The 22,406-nt window shown below is 46.9% G+C and overlaps 1 protein-coding gene across 4 annotated transcripts; it reads left to right on the top strand.

The window, feature by feature from the left end:
- The first annotated feature begins 13,584 nt into the window (after positions 1–13,584).
- INKA1 (inka box actin regulator 1) lies at positions 13,585–21,721 on the top strand. 4 transcript variants are annotated; one of them, XM_081851239.1, is made up of 2 exons: positions 13,585–13,814; positions 20,757–21,721. In XM_081851239.1, the coding sequence occupies exons 1-2, from the start codon at positions 13,764–13,766 to the stop codon at positions 21,624–21,626; spliced, it is 921 nt and encodes a 306-aa protein (XP_081707365.1). In that variant the 5' UTR covers positions 13,585–13,763; the 3' UTR covers positions 21,627–21,721. The 4 variants fall into 4 exon arrangements, with proteins under 4 accessions (XP_081707365.1, XP_081707363.1, XP_081707364.1 ...); XM_081851237.1 differs by lacking the exon at positions 13,585–13,814 and adding an exon at positions 14,130–14,305; XM_081851238.1 differs by lacking the exon at positions 13,585–13,814 and adding an exon at positions 18,550–20,160.
- The last annotated feature ends 685 nt before the right edge of the window (positions 21,722–22,406 follow it).

Genomic DNA, 22,406 nt, shown 5'->3' on the forward strand with positions numbered 1-22,406 from the left:
GTTTCCACAAACATTAGACAACATTGACTATTTGTTTGTGGGGAGGCCCTAGAACATTGCACCAAGTGTTCTTCCATACTTCTCAGTGCATTTTCCTGTCACTTTATCCCCAAAAGTCTGGTTTGGGGGAGCAATTCTTGTTTTGGTGCACGAGTGCCAAATCCACTTTGATTGTGCTGCCTTAATTTGCTAGTATGTGACCAAATCCCACCCACCCCAAAGGGACAAAAATGCCTTTCTGGCAAAATGGATTTCGTGGCACGCAAGCAGAACTGAAAGCAGAACTGCTTTCAGACAGCGGCTTAATCTGCAAAAGGTTCATTGGCAACAGATTAAAGCACGGGAAATGATAATCCAGGAAATGATAGATCTGGATTATTATTTCTTTTTCCCTGGGGTGGGGATATAAGACGTCTTGTGGATGCTGCAAAAAAAGGGGGCAAGAATGAGGATAAACGCAGCATTCCGAGTGTCACAAGAGGCAGCCCCTGAAGCCTAAAAGGGAGACACGAAGCCCATTTCTCCTGCAAGAGTTTTCTGAGGGAAAAATGAGTTGTGAACAACAGGTCGCTAGGAAAGGACACGGTGGAGATCGGGGCCTGTCCTGCTCCGACTTCTGCTGGGCCACTCAGGCCTCCACCTACTGCGGCCACAAGGGCGCAGCCTTGCCTCATGCTGCCCTAGTTCGCGCGTGCATTTTCGAAACAAAACAGCGGCGGCTCGCGGCCAGGGAGGCAAGGCTGTCGCCTGCTGGGCGTCGTCCCCCGCGAAGCCTTCCTTGCCACTCGCTCGTGCCCGCGCCTCATCCACCCTGCGCCCACCAGAACGGCGAGGGAGGGCCGAGGAAGCGCCTAAGAAATATATAACTAGGAATAAATAAGGGGGCGGGGCGACCTGCTGCTTCCTCCACGTCCCATCCCACTTTGCACAGGGTGGAATAGCCAGAAAAGGTTAAAGCCAGGGCAATGAATAGAGTTTCTGCTCCCAGCTTCATTTATCACGTAGGTTCAGGGTTGGAGTTAGGTTTGATGAGGCCCTAAGCTCCTGAAGGTAATGGGGCCCTTTATATGTCCAGCTGTCCTTTGTCAACAACAAATTGTCGCTGTTTTTAAGTGTTGAATATATGCAATACGGTAATTTATGGACCTCATAGATCCAAACACAACACTAAACACTGTTGCTGTATGTAGGTTTTATTTTATTTGTTTTTTATCTTATATTTTGGAAATGTATATCCAGTTTTTTTCTTGTTTTTTTGGGGGGAGGACCCAAGAGAGTGGGGCCCTAGACTATAGCTTGGTTACCTTATACATAAATCCGGCACTGGTCAGTTGGGCAGGTTCAGGAGGATGCTATAGGTAGGTGCTGCTTCTCTCATTGGCTGCTAGATGGCGCTGTTCTGCCAGTGATACTAGAAGGGTAGCTGTACGCCTCTCTTTGGAGTACACGGGCATCCTGAAGATTCTTAGAAGCATAGAATTGGCAGGGACTCCGAGGGTCATCTAGTCCTACCCCCTGCAATGCAGGAATAGAATCATCTCAATTAAAGCGTCCCTGACAAATGGCAATCCAACCTCCAAAGGCTGATCTAGGGGAGTGTGCGGCCACACTGGGTGCTGAGCTTTGGGAGCATCGCAGTGGGTGCCGCAACCGTAACATCCAATGGAATGCGAGAAGCAGGGGGTGCCAGATTTTGGCATCACATAACGGGTGCCACTGAAATTTGAAGCACAAAGTTCCATCGCTGCAACCTCTGCTTGGAAACCTCCAAGGAAAAAGACCACCTCCCATAGGAGTCCTTTCCACTGTCAAACAGCTCTTACTGTCATAAAGCTTTTCCTGTTTAGTTGGGATCTCCTTTATCGTAACTTGAGTCCTTTGGCTCAAGTCTTGGCCTCTGGAACAGGAGAAAACAAGCTTGCTCCATCCTTCGTGCGACAGCCCTTGAGATATTTGAAACGACTAGCATATCTCCCCTCAGTCTCCTCTTTTCCAGGCTAAACATACCCAACTCCCTCAACTGTTCCTTATCAGGCTTGGTTTCCAGACCCCTGATCATCTTGTTTGCCCTCCTCTGCACACGTTCTAGCTTGTCAATATCCTTCATAAATTGTGGTGCCCAGAACTGGATACAATATTCCAGGTGCGGTCTCACCAAGGCAGAATAATGTGGTACTATGTCTTTCCTTAATTGGGACACCATACTTCTGTTGGTGCGGCCTAGAATAGCATTAGCTTTTTTTGTTGTTGTTGTTGCTGCATCACACTGCAGTCTCAGGTTAAGCTTGTAGTCTACCAAGACCCCTAGATCCGTTTCACATGTACTACTGGCAAGCCAGGTGTCCCCCATCTTATATGTGTGCAGCTGGTTATTCCTGCCTAAGTGTAGAGCCTTACATTTGTCCCTGTTGAAATTCATTTTGCTAATTTTAGCCCAGTTCTCCAATCTGTTAAAGTCATATTGAATTCTGATTATGTCTTCTGTGGCATTAGCTACCCCTCCCAGTTTGGTGTCATCTGCAAATTTTATCAGCATCTCCTCAGTTCCTTCATCCAAGTCATTTATAAAGATATTGAGCAACAACTGTCCCAGGACAGGGCAATGTTTAGGAGGTTTTGTGGGTGGGTGGGGGGAGGTTACTGCTGTTTTATTACCGTAATTCTTTGTTTATTTATTTGAGATCTTATTATAATTTATGTGGAAATTGTTTAATATGGTTGTGTACTTTTTGATGTTTTATTTATTGTTTATGAATGCTTTTGTTATTTTTATAATTGTGATTTTCTTCATGTTGTAAGTTGCCTTGAGCATGGTTTTTTAATCATGGAAAGGTGACATACAAAGAAAAAGATGTATGTATGTATGTCTGAAGAGGGAGGGGGGTGTAGACATCAACCCCTAGCAGCCGCTTCTACTGCTTTGAGAGCTCAGAAAGCAAGATACCCAGAGGATACTGGGAGAAATTGAGAGGGAGATTAGAGAGTATAGGGATGAATACACATCATACATTTAAAGCTCATGACTTCCCCCAAGCAATCCTGGAACTGTTAAGGGGTAAGCTATAGTCCCCAGGATTCTTTGAGGAAGCAGTTTGGTAAACACATGGCATGCAAACAGCCTAAGAATGGAGGGAGGGGAGCCTCCATGGTGCAGTGAGGGTCTGCAGGATGGAAGCTGCCAGGAGAGCAGAAGGCAGAAGAGCTTTGGGGCCTGCATTTTTGTGCATAAATTCTGCTTCCATTTATGGCCACGTTTCCAGCTACTTATTGTTGCACACATTGAGGGTCGAGAGGGGATTATTCTGTGAGCCAAATGACAGTCCTGAACACGATTTGATCTTATTTTTAAGAACCACCACATTGCCATGGGGAGCGTCTTGTGACCTAACAAAACTTTCTTATTTGTACACTGAGCCACCCCAGTCCCTCCCAGGTTTTCTCTTTTTGGCTTTTATGTATATATAGTAAATGTAATTGGAGATGTTTGCAAGCCTGTGATGTATTTTAAAGCTTCAGCGGACTGGATAAATATAGCTGTACAGTACATCTATGCACACGTAGCTGTGACCTGAGTTGATGGGCACCATTGAAGCTTGATGTGTAGGAAATCCAGGCCAGGACCATGCGGGTGTGGGGAGCAGGAAAGGAAACCCTGTAGGCAGGGGTTGAAGTGGACAGAAAATATGATGGAGCCCTGGATAAACATTTCATCCACATTCATTGCTGAGTTTAGATATTATTGAAGTTCGATAAAAGCATGTTCCAACCCTCTTACATCACTGCTTGTAGAAAGAGATTGAGGGATTTAGCCAAAGTGAGATGGCAGGAATATGGGGATGCAAGGAGTCAGCCTAAGCAATGGGTGAGGAGATTGCAAGGCTGGTGTAGAAGTGGGCTGGGATAATAGGCGCTTATGGAGTGCTGCTATTTTCAGGTGGGATTCACTCTCATCCCGGCAAATTCAGTTTTCACAATTATAGTTGACTGGGAGGTCTTCCCCCAAAGATAAGACTTTTTGCACCGGAAAGTGTGGCGTAACAACTGCTTTGATGCAACATCATCTAAGCTCACTGAAAACAAATCTGGATGAATGCTCAACAAACAGATTGTCCAGAAGTACCTGCAAGTAGAGCATGAAAAAAGAGTGAGGAAGTGGGAGAATTGAAATTGACAGCTCATGGGAACTGCTGGCAAGTTGCTGGGGGCTACAATGAGGATCAATGTGAAGGGACTGTGACTTGGATCGTTCCCGTTCCCTGCTTCTCTGTGTGTGTGTGTTTTAAGTATTTATGTGTCCTGCACACATGTGAAGTTGTGGCTGAAAGAGGAAGTTCTCCTGGCCTTGGCTGGAGGCCCTTTGGGGGGATGGGGGGGGGGAGTCTGCACTGGGAGAGGATTTTGTACAGGAAGAGAACTGCCAAGGAGTGGGGGGTGGGAGAGCTGCGTATCCGTTTCTGCAGTGAAGGAAGTGCCCAGCTCACAAGATACATACATACCGTGCAAAGTCTGGAAGGAAGACTTGGCTTAGCCGCTAAGCCTTAGGAAGTCAGGAGACTCTGGAGAGGAAAAATACATCCAGCGAGAAGCTGGAGAACTTGATAAAAAGAGGATGGCTGGTTGGCTAGAACTGAGAGGTTTGTTCTTGCCATGTGCCCCAGGTACACTTGGGGCACCTCCTCACTTCACACAGCAAACACAAGTTCTATATGCACACCAGTGTTTCCCCAGCAAACGTGTAAAGTGTGAATAATTTGCTAGCTGCACTTTCTGTGTTTACTGCAGGAAACACTGGCGTACACACAGCAAAGGTGTGTTAAGCTTCCTTTTCTGATCTTCTAAGGAAAGGGTGAGGAACCTATGGCCCTCCAGATGTCCTTTCTGGGCATTGGCCGTGCTAGGTGGGAGTTGGCTGATTGGAGCTAGAGTTTTAAAACATAATGGAAGTACACCACTGAATGAACACCTGCATACTGAGTCTGTGTATACACATGTACACAGCAACTTGTTTGTAGCACAGAAATGTGGTTTTCTGCAATCTGGAATCGTTCATGTTCAACCTCAAAATGCTGCTTGCTTCCATTCTAGATGGATTCTAGATCCTGCCACTCACAATGGTGGGTGTGGTTACGTGATATGCATTTGAAAACCTTTGCCTTGATTAGGTTCTCTAGGTTATTAGGTTATTTCCTCCCTTAACATGCCCTAGCTGAATGAAGAAGGAAATGGTGATTGCGATCCTGGCATGCACCTACCCATTATGTCATTGGGCAGGTGTGGATATCTCGCTACCATTGCCAGGACTGCCTACACCTGTTTTCATTTGTTTTCAGACGGACACACTGCAGGGTAATGAAGAATCAATCTGCAACGAGCTTTCATTTTCAGAATGAAACCAGTTTTTCAAGGAGTGTTTTTCAGGGGCAAAAAAAAAATTGCAATATTTCTACATTGTGTGTAGACAACATAGAGAAACAAGTACTCAGTCTCCATTGATTCTAGAATAAAATCTCATGTGTATGTTGCATCTGTTGAGAGAATCTGTGTATACCTAGAACCTACTCCTACATTACCTGCATGTTATTTTTAGAATTGCCATTTAACCAGGCGGGGGGGTGGAGGACTGGCCAGTCCTGCTGTTATGCCTTTTAACATCATCTGGATGCACAGAAAACAGCAGATTCACACTATGCAGATAACTACTATCACTTACTAATGTCTGCGCACACACCACACTGCTGTTAAAGACCAGTTGAAAAGTTGCTGACCCTGCATTTATTCTGCCTGAATGTGTTACAAACAGCTGTGGCAGAGCCAGAGGAGGACCCATAAACACAGACAAGCTTTGCTGCAAAGTACATTAGCAAACATTTGTTTTAAACGTTTTTAACAGCAAGGAGAGATTTGGTAGTCATGGAAGACTTCAACTATCCTGATATCTGTTGGAACTCAAACTCCATGGACAATATAAGATCCAACATATTTTGCAATTGCCTCATTAACAATTTTTATTTCCCAGAAGATGGAAGCAGCAGCAAGGGGATCATCTCTCTTGGACCTGGTCCTCACCACCTGGGAGGAACTGATAAATGAAATGGAAGTACTGGGAACCTTGGGAGGAAGTGATCATGTCCTGCGTTTCATGATACAAAGGCAAGGGAAAGCTGAGTGTAGTCAGACACACACTCTGGACTTTAAGAAGACTGATTTCAAAAAGCTTAAGGAACTATAGGGTGTGATGCCATGGTCATAAATACTCAAAGAGAAAGGAGTCCAAGATGGATGGGAGTGTCTTAAAGGTGAAATATTGACAGCACAAAGGCAGACAATTCCAATGAGAAATAAAAGTAGGAGGCATCTAAAGAAACTGGTGTGGCTGCATATGGAGCTTACAGATGAGCTCAGATGTAAGAGGAGCATGTATAAGAAATGGAAGAAATTGGAAACCATGAAGGAGTATATAGTATAAAGGAGCAGCCAACTGTTGCAGGGAGAAGGTCAAGTGGGCCAAAGCTCAGAATGAACTCAGGCTAGCAAGAGAGGTTAAAAATAATAAAGGTTTCTTTGGCTATGTTTGAAGCTAGAAGAAGAACAAGCAAGTAGTACACCCTTTGTATGAAGAAGACGGATAATCAATTTACAGTACAGGTTGGAAATGTAAAGAAGCAGCAGGAACCTTTTTTCACATGTGGTGGACATGTAAAAAGGTAAAAGTATATTGGAAAATGATTTATAATGAGTTGGGGGGAAAATGTTTAAAATTACTTTCTCAAAAAAACAGAGTCCTTTTTATTGGTAATAACCCAGACAGAAACTCCTAGGTGTCAGAAAAGGTTATACATGTATGCAACAACTGTGGCCTGTGTTTTGTTAGCCCCCAAATGGAAAGTGAGTGAGGTCCCAACTAAAGAGGATTGGCAACTTATGCAAGAATATGCAGATTTAACACATTGAATAAGAAAGCAAGAAGAACATATATTTAAAGAAGAGTTGAAAACATTTATTGAATATATGGAAAATAACTGCAGACAGCTGAGAACATTGGCAGCATTAAGATAAATTCAGCCATGTAATTTGATTGATGTAAAAGTGGAAAACTGATCTGAATGGTTACAGTAAGATATGCAGGAATGTATGATATGTAAAATGAACCATGGAAGGAGAAGAAAGGAAGTCACTGGATATTTTAAAGTTTGTAATTTATTTTTTTTAATGTAAAATCGAAAACTTAATAAAAATTATTGTAAAAAAGAGAGGAGGAGGAGACGGATAATTGCTATTGGGAGACAGAGAGAAGGAGGAACTGCTCAACATCTTCTTTGCCTCTGTTTTCACCCAAAAGGAAAGCAGTGCCCAGCTTGGTGATAACAGAATCCAAGTCTCTGCTTGGAAACTATCTGACCAAAGGATTCTGGTCTGAAGACGCTGGCCAAGCTAGCTCTTTCTCAAAAGATTCCCATTCTGTCATAAAGTTCCCAGATGCAATTATATCCATGAAAGGTTTATGTGAAACACGTTGAGTTTTAAATGGCAATGCAGGCACCAGGGTGGTATCTGGAGTCAGGATCTAAGAGAATGAATTCAAGGGCCGGAAGCATCTTGTCAAATTGTCACAGTGGCAAACGTAAGGGCAAGCCTGTCCCAAAATAGTCCCATAAGGGAAAGCAAAACAACCCATGCCAGCAAGACCCATGCCAGCAAGACCTACCTACAATGCAGCTCATGCCCTTCTCTCCCACGCACTCCGCCCCGCTCACAATCTTGTGAGGAAAAGGCCCGACTTCCTGCTATAGAAATGGCCTGAGCCCAGCTGCCCTCAGTTTCTCAGTGGGTGTGTACCAGGGAGCTGCTGCAGCTTGCACCTGACAGCCTGAACCCTGAGGAACGAGTAGGAGGAAAGGAGGAAGAAGAGCCTCCAGTCTGGGTGGGGTACCCAAAGTGCTTCAAGCAGCCTGCCAGCTGGATTTGGAAAAGTGCCCTTTCCCTGTGATAGGGCGACCCAACATTTAGCCACCACCCATCTTGAATGGCACAAGCGAGGATCTGAATTCAAGCCAGGAATAGGGATTGTCATTGGAGGTGGAAGCTGATTATATTACTATCACCAGCAGGGGCATGGGCATAACCGTGGGGGGGGGGGACAGGGAGGTGCAGCTGTGGGTTAAACCACAGAGCCTAGGGCTTGCTGATCAGAAAGTCAGTGGTTCAAATCTCCGCGACGGGGTGAGCTCCCGTTGCTCGGTCCCTGCTCCTGCCAACCTAGCAGTTCGAAAGCACGTCAAAGTGCAAGTAGATAAATAGGCAGGAAGGTAAACGGTGTTTCCGTGCGCTGCTCTGGTTTGCCAGAAGCGGCTTAGTCATGCTGGCCACATGACCCAGAAGCTGTACGCCGGCTCCCTCGGCCAATAAAGCAAGATGAGCGCCACAACACAGAGTCGGCCACGACTGGACCTAATGGTTAGGAGTCCCTTTATAACTGACGTTCTTCACACAACCCAACAAAAGGCCTGCCCTCCCCCACAAAAATCCTGGCTACACTCATGAGCAGGGGGATGAAGTAGTTCCTATGTGATCTTCTATGCTCAGATCAGATGCTGCTGTTGCTACAGCCCCAGCAGACAAGTACCTCTGGGACCTCAGGTATGATGAAGCTCACTGACATCAGATAGTCTTTAAGTAGAAACACGTGTGGTGAAAATTCCCTTGGTTAAACTGCTGAAGATGAGGTCAGTCAAGAGAGGGATTGCATGTGAACAACCCTCCATCTTAATCCTCAGGATTTGCTTCACAGAGCCAGTGGCCAATGTGTCTCCAATTTAGCAAAACACTAAGTACACAAAAATTTGTTTGCTGAATTTGTATCTCACCTCTCCAGTAAATGTTACTCAAGGCTCACATACCCTCAAATATTTATCCGATGAAAATAGGGACACCCTATTCAACAACAACAACAATTTTATTATTTGTACCCCACCCATCTGACTGGGTTGCCCCAGCCACTCTAGGCAGCTTCCAACATATATAAAAACATAATAAAATATTAAACATGTAAAAGCTCCCTTATACAGAGCTGCCTTAAGGTGTCTTCTAACAGTTGTATAGTTAGTTATCTCCTTGGCTCAGGGGGTCGCATAGCCCCAAACCCTCCAAAGAAAATAGGGGTGTCCTGCCACACCCTCCAACATTTTCCTGATGAAAATATGGACATCCTAAGGAAAAGTGGACATTCCAGGATCAAATCAGAAACCAGAACAGTTTCTGTAAATCTGGGACTGCCCCTGGAAAACAGGGCTCCATTTTTGACTGGGGTCCTACACTGTGGCAAATTATTAGTATAATAATTCACTTTTTCATGACAGTGAAATGCTTTCTGTTGGACCAGCTTCTGTTGGTGGAAGAGCATATGTTCACGATTTTTCAGTGACTGAGCAAATTAGTATGATTTCCATTAGAAATAATCCCCCTTTCCCCAAAGACAGGGTGCGAGAAAAAGTACGTACATTTGCAGATAACAAATACATAGTTTTCCAGAATTCTCAGGTGAATGCCTTCTTCTGTTATGAGGATTAGCTAATTATTTTAAAGCTAGCTTATGATGTGTACATAAAGATAGTTTTAATGCTGTTATAAATATTTGCATAATACCGGCAATGCAAAACTCTGGTGCTTTATCCATTGTTTGAGGTAGCATCTGATAATTGAATTGAGGTCAAGCTTTAGCACTGCTCAAATACCTACTTGGGCAGATAGGGTCTGGGAAGTTCCTAGCCTGAATGGTCAAGATAGAGGAAATGACATAGGGATGGATGTGTAAGACTGCACACATTATCCCTTTAAAGCACATTCAAAGCTCACCCCCCCCCAAAAAAATCTAGAAAATGTAATTTTTCTCTTGCAGAGCTACAATGCCCAGCACCCTTAACAAACTACAGTGCCTGGACTTGTTTGAGGTGGAAAATGTACTTTAATGGTATAGTTTGTATGCATCATAGATGGCTCCAACTGGATAGGTAGGATAATCTAGGTGCAGAGGAAGGGAAGACACTGGAATCCAAGGGAATTAATCACAGGAATTCTGATGCAGAAGAAGGAAATGATTTTCCCGGTGAGCTCAGCTCCAAATCAAAACTAGAGGAATCTACCGAACTTGTCTAATGACTCTGGCATATGATGATAACAATACAGCGGCTGACTACAGCAGCTCCTGGAATCTGGTTAGTTATTTGATACATGCAAACATAGAGTACCCTCAGTATTCATGATGCTTTACAGAGTTGATAAATAACTTACAGTAGTTCTCTGCTCCAAGGAGGTTACAATCAGAAACAGACAAAGGGGGAGATAAGAGGATGGCAGAAGGAGACAAGAGTCACAAACAGTGAATGTGAGCAAAGGCAGTTCTACCTACATACAGGTCATTATTGTTCTATCACGCATAGGGGGAAACGGGCCGCATCATGTTAAAGAGCATGAAATATTTGGGCAGATGAAGATGGTGGAGTTGGAAAAGCAAAGGTCAGGAGTCGATAGAAAACAAGACTAATATCAAGTGTGGGGCAAAACCAAGGAGGCAAGGAGGGCTTTTGTTCTGGAAACGGAAGGGGACAGAAAGCCAAGTGGAAGGATTTTAGGAGCACTGCACAAACTTAATGACAGGAGAAGTGAGCTCCTTTTTCAGTGGGATTCTGAATATGCTTTGCTTGGCATGGTCAAGTTAGCCTGGCCTCAGCTTATCTTGGCAAAGGAGCTGTGTATATGTTCTCTATCCTATCACCCTTGTGGGTACCACGCAAAGAGAGCTGAGCAATGGCATCTGGACCTCTGCTGCCAATACATTCCTATCACTTTCCCTGCTTTGGACCAGCAATTTGCTCCAGCTCCCAGCACTAAGGGCCACATTTCACCCATAATCCATCCACTAAAAATACATAGAGATTTATGTTGTTGAAGAAGACAACGAGAAGGCAAGAGTCCTGCTGGATCTGACCCATGGCCCACCTAACCCAACATCCTCTTACCCACAGTGGCCATCCAGGTGCCTTTGAGAAGCCCACAAGCAGCACGTGAGCGCATTTGCCCTCTTCAGCTTGTGATCCCCAGCAACTGGTATTCAGCAACCTTCTGTCTCTGATACTGGAGGTAATATATAACCATCAAAGCCTGTAGCGACTGTTAGCCTTATTCCTCCATGAACTTGTCTAGACTCCTAAGTTGGGAGTTACCATACCTCTTGTGGTAGCAAATCCCACTGTTTAACTATGTGCTGGATGAAGAAGTACAGTGGTACCTCGAGTTACATACGCTTCAGGTTACATACGGTTCAGGTTACAGACTCCGCTAACCCAGAAATATTACCTCGGGTTAAGAACTTTGCTTCAGGATGAGAACAGAAATCATGCTTTGGTGGTGCGGCGGCAGCGGGAGGCCCCATTAGCTAAAGTGGTGCTTCAGGTTAGTAACAGTTTCAGGTTAAGAACGGACCTCCGGAACTGTATTTTCTTGTGTCTGTCCTGAATACCCTAGCATTCAGTTTCTTTGAATGAATTACCGGTAAGTCTTTTGAGGGGAGGAGAAAAACTTTTATCTATCTGCTTTCTCCAGAGTATGCATCATTACATACCTGTATCATATCCGCTCTTACTCACTTTCTGCCTAAATAGCCCCAAATTTTGTAACCTTTCCTCATAGTGGAATAATCCCAGCCTCAAAATCATTCTGTTTGTCTTCTGCCTGCTTCCCGGCACCAAAGTATTCTTTCTGAGATGTGGCAACCGGAACCGCTCACAGTATTCTGCAGTTATTTGTTTGCAAAGAAAGTCGACAACCTTGAGTCAATGCAAGCATTATCTCATACTTTCCAGGGCATTTTCCCATCACTTATCACAAAAAAGTCTGATCTTTTGAAGAATTGGTTTGTTGCGCAAGAGCCTCAGCTTAGTCTTAATTGTGCAACCTGAGTTTTTCAGCATGTGATTGAATCTCACTCAAGAATAGCAACAGGCCGGAAGTACCCAAAGACTCCTTTCCTCCAGTTCAGGCATAGATTCCGTCCATGCATCTTTCACAGTGAAGACAGAGAAGGAGCTTCTGACAGCAAGGCACAGGCCTAATAGTGTGCATATCTATTTGGGACAGGAATGCTTAACTAAAAGCATTTAGAACCCCCAAATCTGCAATTTTTGTCACTGTGAAAATGATTATTTAGACCTCTCTCCCTTTTTTTGCATTTCATATAAATCTGGCTTGCCAAACTTCTAAGATGAGGATTTCAAAAAATTAGTCTAGAGTTCCATGCCAGTTTAGCTTTGGAATAGGTGGAATTTTATTGTTCCAAGCATGTACAGAATGCAATTCTGTCACATAACTGCATCCAGACCTTCCCCTTATCTGGTTGTCTTCTTGAGCAATTAGAGCACTGCCATCCCCCTTAGAAATTAACAGCCAAACTAGACTGTTATGGGTGGTACAACAGGAAGAAAACTGATATTCTCTGCCACAAAAGCATGCCCCAGAATTAGGCACACTAAATACAGTGGTACCTCGGGTTGCATATGCTTCAGGTTACATACGCTTCAGGTTACACACTCCGCTAACCCAGAAATAGTGTTTCAGGTTAAGAACAGTTTCAGGTTAAGAACGGACCTCCGGAACGAATTAAGTACTTAACCTGAGGTACCACTGTACAGAGGCTAATTTAGGGAAGTGCGACTAGTTCAGTCACACTAAGCACTGAGCTTAGGGGGTGTTGCAGGGGGCGCTGTAACTCTGATGGAGACGGGAAGGTGAGAGGTGGGGGGAGGCACCAAATTTGGGTGTTGCACAGGGCACCGCTGAAATTTGAGACCTTAAGATGCTTCACTGTTAAATATCTAAGAGCAAGTAGTACATATTATAAGTAATTTCCAGTAGATGGTGAAGGTAGACATCTCTTTTTCTGGCAGGCTCCTACGCTTTTAAAAGCAGCAAGGCCATAGAAGTTGAGAACGTAAGAGGTCTGCAGGATCAGCCCAAATGTCTATCCAATCTTCTCTCTTCTCCTAGTGCCAACCAGACGCCTATGGGAAGCCCAACAAGAAAATCTGTTGGCAGTAGGGCCATGCAATGTGGGAAAGCATCACCTGTTGGATCTCTGCCTGCTGCTCCACTGTTAAATAGCACAGGGACCCTGCCCAGGAAAAAAAGACGACAACCCTATATGGAGAGTACGCGCTCGATGACAACAAAGAACTTAGGGCTGTGCAGTAGTGGAATCGTTTCTTTTGTGACTTGGCTTGGCCATCATAGCGCTGCGGCAGCTGCAGGCAATCTCCCTGCCGGAGGTGGGCTGCAGCAGCGTAGCAAGCAAAATAACAGCGGCAGTTGCTCCGTGCCCAAAAGGGTCCCGACCCCCGAACAGCCCGTTTGCTGCGCCGGCCCCCCGTCTCTCCACCCGCAGCACCTTTTGGCTCCTAATATGGGGCTCTAATTAAATTACAGAAGACCCGGGGAAGTTCGGGTTACAGGCACCCACCTCGCCTGCTCATTGGCTGTCGGCGGAGCAGAGACGGTGCCGCGGGCGCTCATTGGTCCGCTCGCGAGACGGGGGCGGGGCTCGGCCCGAACCAAACGGGCCGCTCTGCCCGCTCAGGACTGTGCTGGGGAGAAAGTCGGAGTCTCGCCCAGACAGCGAGAAACTTTCCTCGCTGGCGCGCGGGTCTCTCGCTGGAGTCCTTCGGACAGCAGCCGCCCCCTTCCGCTGGCAGGCATCTGAGCGCCCCGGCTCTGGCATGCACAGCGCCCGCCTCGACGCCTTCGTGAGCCACCTCCGCGCAGAAGTGGTAAGTGCAGGGAGGTGCCTGAAGCAGGGGGGAGATCGAGGTGGGCTGGGGGGGGGGGAGAAGCCGGGGGACGCGCCGTCGGGGGGCTCCGGGTGTCGAGAGAAAGCAGCCTGGACGAGGAGCGGTGCCTTTGATCGCGCCTACCTTGCGCCTGCCGTTCCCCCCGGGAGAAAGCCTTCTGCACGGAAAGCGCCGGCGCAGCAAGACCGGGCTTGCGGCTTCGGCGCCTGTGTGCAGTTGCGGGTTGCGTCCCGCCCTGGCTGGCTGGCTGAGGGAGCTGTCAGCGCCGCGTTGCCTCTTTCTTCGGCCAGACGTTGCTGTTCCGTCCTCCGCTCTGGCTAATGAGGTGGCGGGTCACCCTATCCTGGCGCCGATGCCACTGTAAGGCTGTCCCTGGAGGTGACCTCCTTGGCCTCAGAGACCTGATCTCGCTGCGGAGGAGTCGGCATCCCAGCCGCTAAGACTACCATCCCGGGCGCGTCTACATAGGAGTAAGTCCCGTGGAAGTCGTCGTGCGCTCTTATTACAGTACTAGGGGACGCGGCATGTTGGAAGTCCATCCCGTGCAGGGTGACTTGGGTGCCAACCCCGGGGAAGTCGGTGGGGTATGTTTCAGAGTGACGATCGCGCTGCACAACGGACGCCTAGAAATCCGTGCCCGCTAATCCCAGAAGGGGAGGGTCTGGTAATTTTAATAGTGAATGAAATGGGTTCTGCGCGCGTTTGTGCGGTGCTTCGTACGTTCCTGCCAATCAGAATAGATTCTGGGGTTGAGGAACCCGGGTGATCCCTAGTTCAGCTTGGAACAGATCTCGCAGAGTGAAGATGAGCCTTGCGTGCTGAAGAGGGAGGCGGGAGACAAGGAGGCCTTTCTCTATGGGGGGGGGGGAACATGAAACAGGAGGAAGATATGGAATCAGCTCTGAAAATAGAATTTTGCAAATCCCCCATGTATGGAGGAGCCTGCTTTTGGACAAAGGAAAGGCTTGCTTTCGAAGTTTCTCATTTGAACAGCCCAGCTCACTTTCACACTGTTACTTGTGGTGGACAGAGGGAATAGGACTCTCCCTGTTGGCATCCTGAGGTCTTCTAGAAACAAGTCCATCCATGGGGCTTACCCTCTAGTGCTTGGTCTGGGTACTGCAGACTGTAAACAGTCCCTAGAGAAGATTCTGCCACACTAGAGAACTTGGATGGTTTATGGATGTCTCATGTGTGTCTGGAAGGAGAGGGCTTAGGCTTTCTGTATGCACCCTTATTTCTGTGTAAGAAATGGCTGCATGTAGTCTACATGTGAAGTCTCGTGCTTATGCCAGATTAGAATAGTTTCTGAGATTCCCCTGATATTCTGATGATGCGAGTCTACTAGAGTCAGCTCCAGAACTGAAGGGGCCTTTGAGTATATCTCCTCTCATGGATCTCTTCATGCATTGGTGAGTTTATCCTGGAAGCAGTGAGCATCTGCCGGCTGCCATTTTAAATTGCTCGCAATGGTCCCAATGTAGAGGTTTCAGGGCATTGTAGGAAGTCAAAATGATGGCCTAAGACCCTCAGGGAGCTTAGTTCAGGAATCAGCACTGGTGGGCCTTGCTGGAGTCCTGGCAGCTGGCTAATGGTACCATGTCCCAACTGCACCAGGATTCTGCCCAGGCTACCTCTAGTGTTCCACACCCTCTTTGTTCTCATCCCAGTAGGAAATGCTGAGCTTGACCATTGAAGGGCAATGTTAGATAGGTTTTCTTCCCCCAAATCAGGGTGTTCCTAGACTGTGGCATCTCCTTCACAATCCTGAAAGAAACACAGCCAGACAGATAGAGTTCTGTATCATATTTGAATAGGAATCGCAGTTTTCCAAGGTGACACACACCTGAGTATGCCAAAACACAGAGGCTCCATGTGGACCATCCAAATTGTTCTGCATAACAATATGAGAGAGGGGAAGTTCTCATACAGGAAGTGATGTAATGGTGGAAGGAGTTTTGAGCTGCTTAGCTACTGAATTCTCCTCTGAGTCAGAACCAGAAGGCCAGCAGATGTCAGCTCTCTTCAGACTTTCTCTGATAGAGTTCAGTAAACACATGAGGGGGGGACAAGGCAGGCTTTCTCCCTCCCCATTGTCCTGTCAATCGATTGCTCTCCACAAGTTGGAGGGTGATCATCTGACAAGGGGAACTTCCTGTCACCATCCCCATACATTTTAGAACCCTGGAAGATCAGGGTGGGGAACCCACAGTATGTACGAGGGTGAAGCTGGTGTGTGTCCCCTCCCCAGTGTATTTACTGAACTCTGAATGAGGCTGTTGTGAAAGATGAAAGTCTCTAGAAAGCTTAATGAAGTCTCTGTTTCATATTTATATCAGGGAGGGGCACTTTGACAGACACTATGAATGCCGTTCTTATAAGGGGCATGGCAGCTCCCTTGCAAAAGCCATACTGTGAGGCTTGCAGCAGCATTACAGTGGTACCTCAGGTTAAGTACTTAATTCGTTCCGCAGGTCCGTTCTTAACCTGAAACTGTTCTTAACCTGAAGCACCACTTTAGCTAATGGGGCCTCCTGCTGCTGCTGCACCGCTGGAGCATGATTTCTGTTCTCATCCTGAAGCAAAGTTCTTAACCCGAGGTAATATTTCTGGGTTAGCGGAGCCTGTAACCTGAAGCGTATGTAACCTGAAGCATATGTAACCCGAGGTACCACTGTATTTTGTTTTGGAAATCAGACCACTATAGATATGTGTGATAGCTCCTGCAGTGCCCACCCCCCATGTTTCTTTTTGGTTGAAGCTTGTAGGCCATGGACATTACCCCAGCATGCATCGCTGAAAGGCATTCTCTGTATTTTGTGATGAAGGGAGGTTGTATGTGTAATGGAAATTTGTTTTGCTGTATTGTATTGGCAGTTGGAATTCTTATGTGCACTGCCCTGGAATCCATGTTTGGATGAAGGTATGGTTTAGGAATTTCCTAAATAAATAAAAGCTTTTTTCCCTGTAGTGTAGCATTGGCTGTTTTGCTTCTGGCCCAACCCTGGTTTTGACGGTTAAAGGCGCTGCCTATAACGGTTTGAAGTTTTATGGTTAAAGTTTAACCTTTCGAGATGTACACATCCCGAGACCCATAGGGTTGATGTTGCTGGACTACAACTCCCATCACCCCTGAGAATTGCTGGCTGGGGTTGATGGAGTTTGCAGTCTTAACAACATCTGGAATGCCACAGATTCCCTATACTGTACCCCTTTCCTTCATTCAGGACTGCTGTATGCCATTTAAGAGTGGGACAACAAGCTCTGGGCTTGTAGATAATAACTGCAACAGCTAAGAGCAGGACCTTCATGATGATTGCTCATAATCTTTGGAACCCACTGCCAAAAGATGTTATGTAGTCTACGTATTTTGTGGAAATTCAGGGGAAGGTGTCAAGCCTGCCTTTTAAGATGAATGCAGCTGATAGCAAACTGACAGAACTACAGTGGTACAGTGGTTTTCAAACTTAATCCATTCCGGGAGTCTGTTTGACTCCTGAAACCGTTCGAAAACTGAACAATTTGTTCAGCAACTAAGCCATTCGAGAACCAAAGTACCACTGTATAATAATAAAATCACATCAACAAAAACCAAGCATCAGGTCTTAAATCATTCAAGCTTCTGCTGAAAAACAGAACAAGAGTGCCTTAAACGTATTGAAAATAGATAAATAAATGTGAGGACTGAAATGGCTAATGCTGAACTTGGAAATCCGACACCTTTCGGCTGCCAGAGGGAAGCAACGTTTTGCAGGAATCTTGTTTTTTAAACTTGACTTCAAGGCATTTGCAAACAGCTGATTGCTCAGAGATGGTCTAGCGGCAACAGACCTAGTGGAGCCGACCTGTATGGAGCCATTAGTCTCCCATTTGGATGTGCTAAGCTTGTGGATCGATTTCTTGAGTTCTCCTCTGGCATCTGGAGGCCTTGCCTGGGAAATTGTCTGTGCTGACTGGCAGTACATAAGAGGCTCCAGGGCTTCGCAGTCATGAATGCTCAAGAGGCCACCTGGCTCTTTCTTCCCCTTACTCCTTCCCAAACTTGTCCAGCCAGGCAATGTGACATTAACATAGGAAGCTGCCTTATACCAAATTACGTAACTGGTCCATCCAGCAGCTTCAGCAGTATATTTCCCAGCCCTACCAGGAAATGCCAGGGATTGAAACTGAAAAATCAGATGCTCTGCCACTGAATTATGGCCCTTCCCCATAGCTGGCCATGGATGTTGGTCTTGGGAAGGCATCAAGCACCCATGTGCTGTCCTGTTTTTTCCTTCACCCCCAATTAATTATTCTGACTGGTCCAGAAAAGGTAGAAGTTAAGTGGTTGCTAGGCAACTGGAATGCATGCTTCCACAATTGCTTCCTGGCCAGAGATGCAATGGCGGTGGTTCAGGTAAAAGGAGGAGGCATGGCAGGAAGAGAAAGGAGACACAAAGCACAGGGTGGGTCAAAGAGTTGGTTCTCTCAAGAATTGCAACTTATGGGCCTGATCCACAGGTTAGAGGGAAAACATACTGCTTGGGAAGGGACATAGCTTGTTGGTAGAGCATCCGCTTTGCATGCAGAAGGTAGGACTGGAAATGTCTCTTATCCGAAACCTTCATGTTGCCAGTCAGTGAAGACAATACTGAGCTATGTAGACCAAGGACCTGACTTGGTATAAATGACTTGATATAAATCTGACTTAGTATAAATCTGGCTTGTTGGCAGCGTGATCCTTTAGCCAGATCCCAAGACAGGATTTCAAATCTTGGGGGAGCATACTGAGTCATAGCCTATGCGCATGTGTGATACTGACTCAGAAGAATTCCCTCTTTGCAGCTGCTCCTGAGCACTGAAACAACCGTTGTTTCCTAACCTGTGTGGTGTTCAGATAGGGGGTTGTCCTCTCATAAAATCCCATCAACGGCTGACTAACCGTCGCTGTGTAAATAGAGTTTATCTGATGCGGTGCCTAAGAAAGGAGTTTGTGTTTTTCCTTGACAGGAAGTGTTATGCATAGGAGTTGGGGGAGGAAAGAGATGATCTATGGGCATTTCCCCCCCTTCTTTTTTTATGGCTTACATGGTTAGCCTTGCAATTGCGACTGGAGCCTAACCCAAAACGGACGTCTTGATGGGTTCCAGGTTTTCAGCCCAGCCGCTGGGGGACTATTGCAAGCTGTGTCACCATCGGACTGACTAAATCAGTTGTCCACTACTTTGCCTGGAGGGGCCATGGGGACTCCTTACGGCACTGCTGTTTGCTGAACCATGGAGACTTTAGAAAACGACAGGAAGTGGGCCTGGAGGAACAGAGCGGAAGAAGAAATAAGATACCAGGACTCTGGTGGCCTTAGCATTTGAACATTTACCTCTGCACATTTCAACTGTTAGGGATAACCAGGGTTCATTTGTGGGCTTGTGAGAAATCTGCCTTTATATGCATCTCTTTCTGCAGTGATTTCTCTCCAACACACACAGGGACCCTGTAGTAACTTCTGACCATCTCTTTCATGCTGACCCACATTTTCCTTAGCCCCTGGGAGGGGTCTGTCACTATTCAATATGCTTGCCTGTTAGAGACTGAACATATGCACCCCTTGCTTTCCTATGGATTTTTTTTTACAAGTGAACACAGGAAACTGCCTTATACTGAATGAGATCACTTGTCCATCTAGCTCAGTATTGTCTACACTAACTGGCAGTGACTCTCCAGGGATCTCCCCCAGTCCTATCTGGAGATGCCAGGGACTGAACCTGGGATCTTCTGCTAGCAAAGTAGATGCTCCACTCCTGAGCTATGGTCCTTCCTGAAAAGATGGTTTGCATCATTCTGGCTTGCTTGGATGTCCTGCCCTTCTCCTGTGCAACAGGGGGGGAAAAAGAGAGACCCCCAGGTGGTTCTGGGTGAAAGGGGTGCAGGATTGTAATGCTTGTTATAGCTCCCAACTGAACTTCACACCCTTGTTTAAACTGCTGCAAATTAATACCTGCCCCCATTCCAGGCCCAGCTGATTACTCCTCACATTTCTGTGGCCTCCTCTCCCGGCTTTTCCCTCCTCTTGCCTGGCTGGGGGGGACGGGGACTGCTTGTGCAATACCTGGAGACTTCAACACACCCTCTGTGTGTCATCTTCTGCCGGGTAGGGCGGCTCACTCGCTGCAACAAGCTGCTGCTTGCACAGCCGGGGATGGGCTTGGAACGTGCAGGAGCTGCTGAAAAGCTCTGCCTCGGGGCTGGGGGCCTGCCGAGACGAGACGGGGCAAGGGCTTGCGCGTGCGGCTCCAGCTCCCAATTCCACACCTAGGCTAAGTCAGATCTGTGCCCCTCACACATCAAGGTAAAAACTGCAAGGAGGCTCGTGGCATTCGGCAGGCCTTGGAAACGCTGGCACATGCTGGGCTCGAGAGAGAGAGAGAGGCTTGGGCTCCTGGGCTGGGTAAGCCGAGTGCAACAGAGGGCTGCTTGTGGGACACAAGTACGCAGTGCTAATAATGTTACCGGGGAGCCAGAGAATAGATGTGTGGAGGCAGAGGACAGTCATTGGCATTAATTCAAGCAAATGATCTGATTTTTGCCTGAGGAGGCCTGGGTCATGTGGGGTCAGGAGCTCATTTCTCGGCAGTCAGTGATCCTCCAGTTTTCTGCCTTTTGCATTATTTGGACTCATGATCCACACAGGGCTTCCTCTCTGGGAATGTAGCCTGTAGGATTAAATCTACTTGGGCTAATAGTACAACCCTATACAAGTATACTCTGAAGTAGGCCACAGTGGGCATGTAGCAGTCTGTTTGAAGTATGTTTGAAGGCTCCAATCTGAATGCAATTTTGTGTTGTGCCATTTTCCCACAATCTTATGGGCAGTAGATCGTCTATTATGTTGTGCTGGTGGCAGTGGTAGGAAGATGACCATGTGTGTGTCTTCTCCCCTCACAGCTGTGCATGAAGGAGTCAAGCGAGGTGCTGCGGGGCCAGATGCAGTGCATGATGCGGACCCTCCACGACCTGAAGAGGGTGCACGACCGAGACATCCGACTGGACCCCCAGGAGATGAGGCCGCTCTCCGCCATGCCTTCCCCAAAGCAGTGTACCAGCCCACGGGTATCCGCCATTTCGGAAGCAGACTCTGCCTGTTGCCTGGAGACGGCCGTAGAGGAAGAGGTTGCCTTCTCTCCTCCGAGCAGCGAGCGGAGCTTGGAATTTGATTCGGGCTATTCTGAAGTGTCTGGGAGCAGCTGGCGGGATGAGGAAGGGCCCCCACCCCTGCGAGCCAGCAAGCTTTCCTCGGGGGGCTTTCTGCGCCGCCGGGCACCCGCCAGGAGGCCTAGGCCCAAATCTGCTTCAGATGCCTGCTTGGAGCGGTGGCGGGATGTCGAGCCCACAGACGCCGGGGACTGGACCGTGTCCCTTTTGTCACAGAGCCGCAACCGGCAGCCATTAGTGCTGGGGGACAATTGCTTTGCTGACCTGGTTGAGAACTGGATGGACTTGCCTGAGGAGAGTGGGGAACGGGGGCGGCTGCAGCGCTGGCTGGCTAAGCCCCATGGCTTCCTGCTCAACCTCTCTGGCAATGTACGCCGCAGGCTGGCTGGCATCTCGCGCACGGAGCGGGCCAAACAGGACCCTGACGGCACCAAGCGTTTTTCTTGCCCTGCAGGTCTGGGAGGGCGACCTCCATTACCCTACTTCCACCAGTCCTACGCCAACATCAGTGAGCTTTCTACAGACTGTAGCAGCTTTGCTGCCCTCATGAACTGCCGGAGCCGGCAGCCGATCATTTGCAATGATGTGATTGGCTACATCTAGCCTTGCCTCTCTTTTTTTAATGCTCTTTTTCTTAATGGAACAGATTTATATTTTTTACGGTTGTCTGTAAATAAATGTCTTTTTTCTACATTAAATCTGTCTGGTGTGTGTGCATGTAAATGGCATTGCTTGATCCAAACTACATTTTAGCTGTTCTCGGAGTCAACCCCAAGTAAGTCAACACATCCAGTCTTGTCTGTAGCGGAAGCATCATTTAAAATGCCAATGTAATAACATGAGTAAATATAAGAAGGCAAGGAACAATGAACTTTCAGCCCAAAGTATTTCCCCAGAAATTGAGAATACCGGTATGTCATGTTTTGATTCCTTGACATGGGTTGGCCTATCTTAAACTACAGACCTCAAATCAGTCTGGCAAATATCAGTATAGTACCTTTCGATTGTTGGAGAACATGAAGTTTGAAATACAGGATAGTCTGTCAATGCAATTGCAACTCTTGAGGGATTTGATGTTGAGAATGTGCCAACTTGAAACTGGAAGGAGTAGAAGCTACACTCCTAAGATAGTTAATTTAGGTTGATAAAATGGTGCAGAACGTTTTGTGCTAGATTTCAGTACAATTGTTGAAAAGCAGCCAGGAGGAGAACCAGTTTATGCTTCCATCAAGGGAGATTTCAAAAGGGCCAAGACAGGAGCCGTAAATGATGTCAAGAATCACTTGCTTTCCGGCATACACCTGCGATTATAGTGGGTACCATTTGTAGAGCAGGCCGCTAGCTAGTTCTGGTGCCCAAATAAAAATGGTGAAAGGAATAATC

This window comes from Podarcis erhardii (genome assembly GCF_964252035.2).
Source record: "Podarcis erhardii genome assembly, chromosome: 2".
Classification (NCBI taxonomy): domain Eukaryota; kingdom Metazoa; phylum Chordata; class Lepidosauria; order Squamata; family Lacertidae; genus Podarcis; species Podarcis erhardii.

Coding starts and splice junctions, on each gene's coding strand:
- INKA1 (XM_081851239.1), top strand. CDS start 13,764: ATGCACAGCGCCCGCCTCGACGCCTTCGTGAGCCACCTCCGCGCAGAA. Junction 13,815..20,756: donor GCCACCTCCGCGCAGAAGTG/GTAAGTGCAGGG, acceptor CTCCCCTCACAG/CTGTGCATGAAGGAGTCAAG.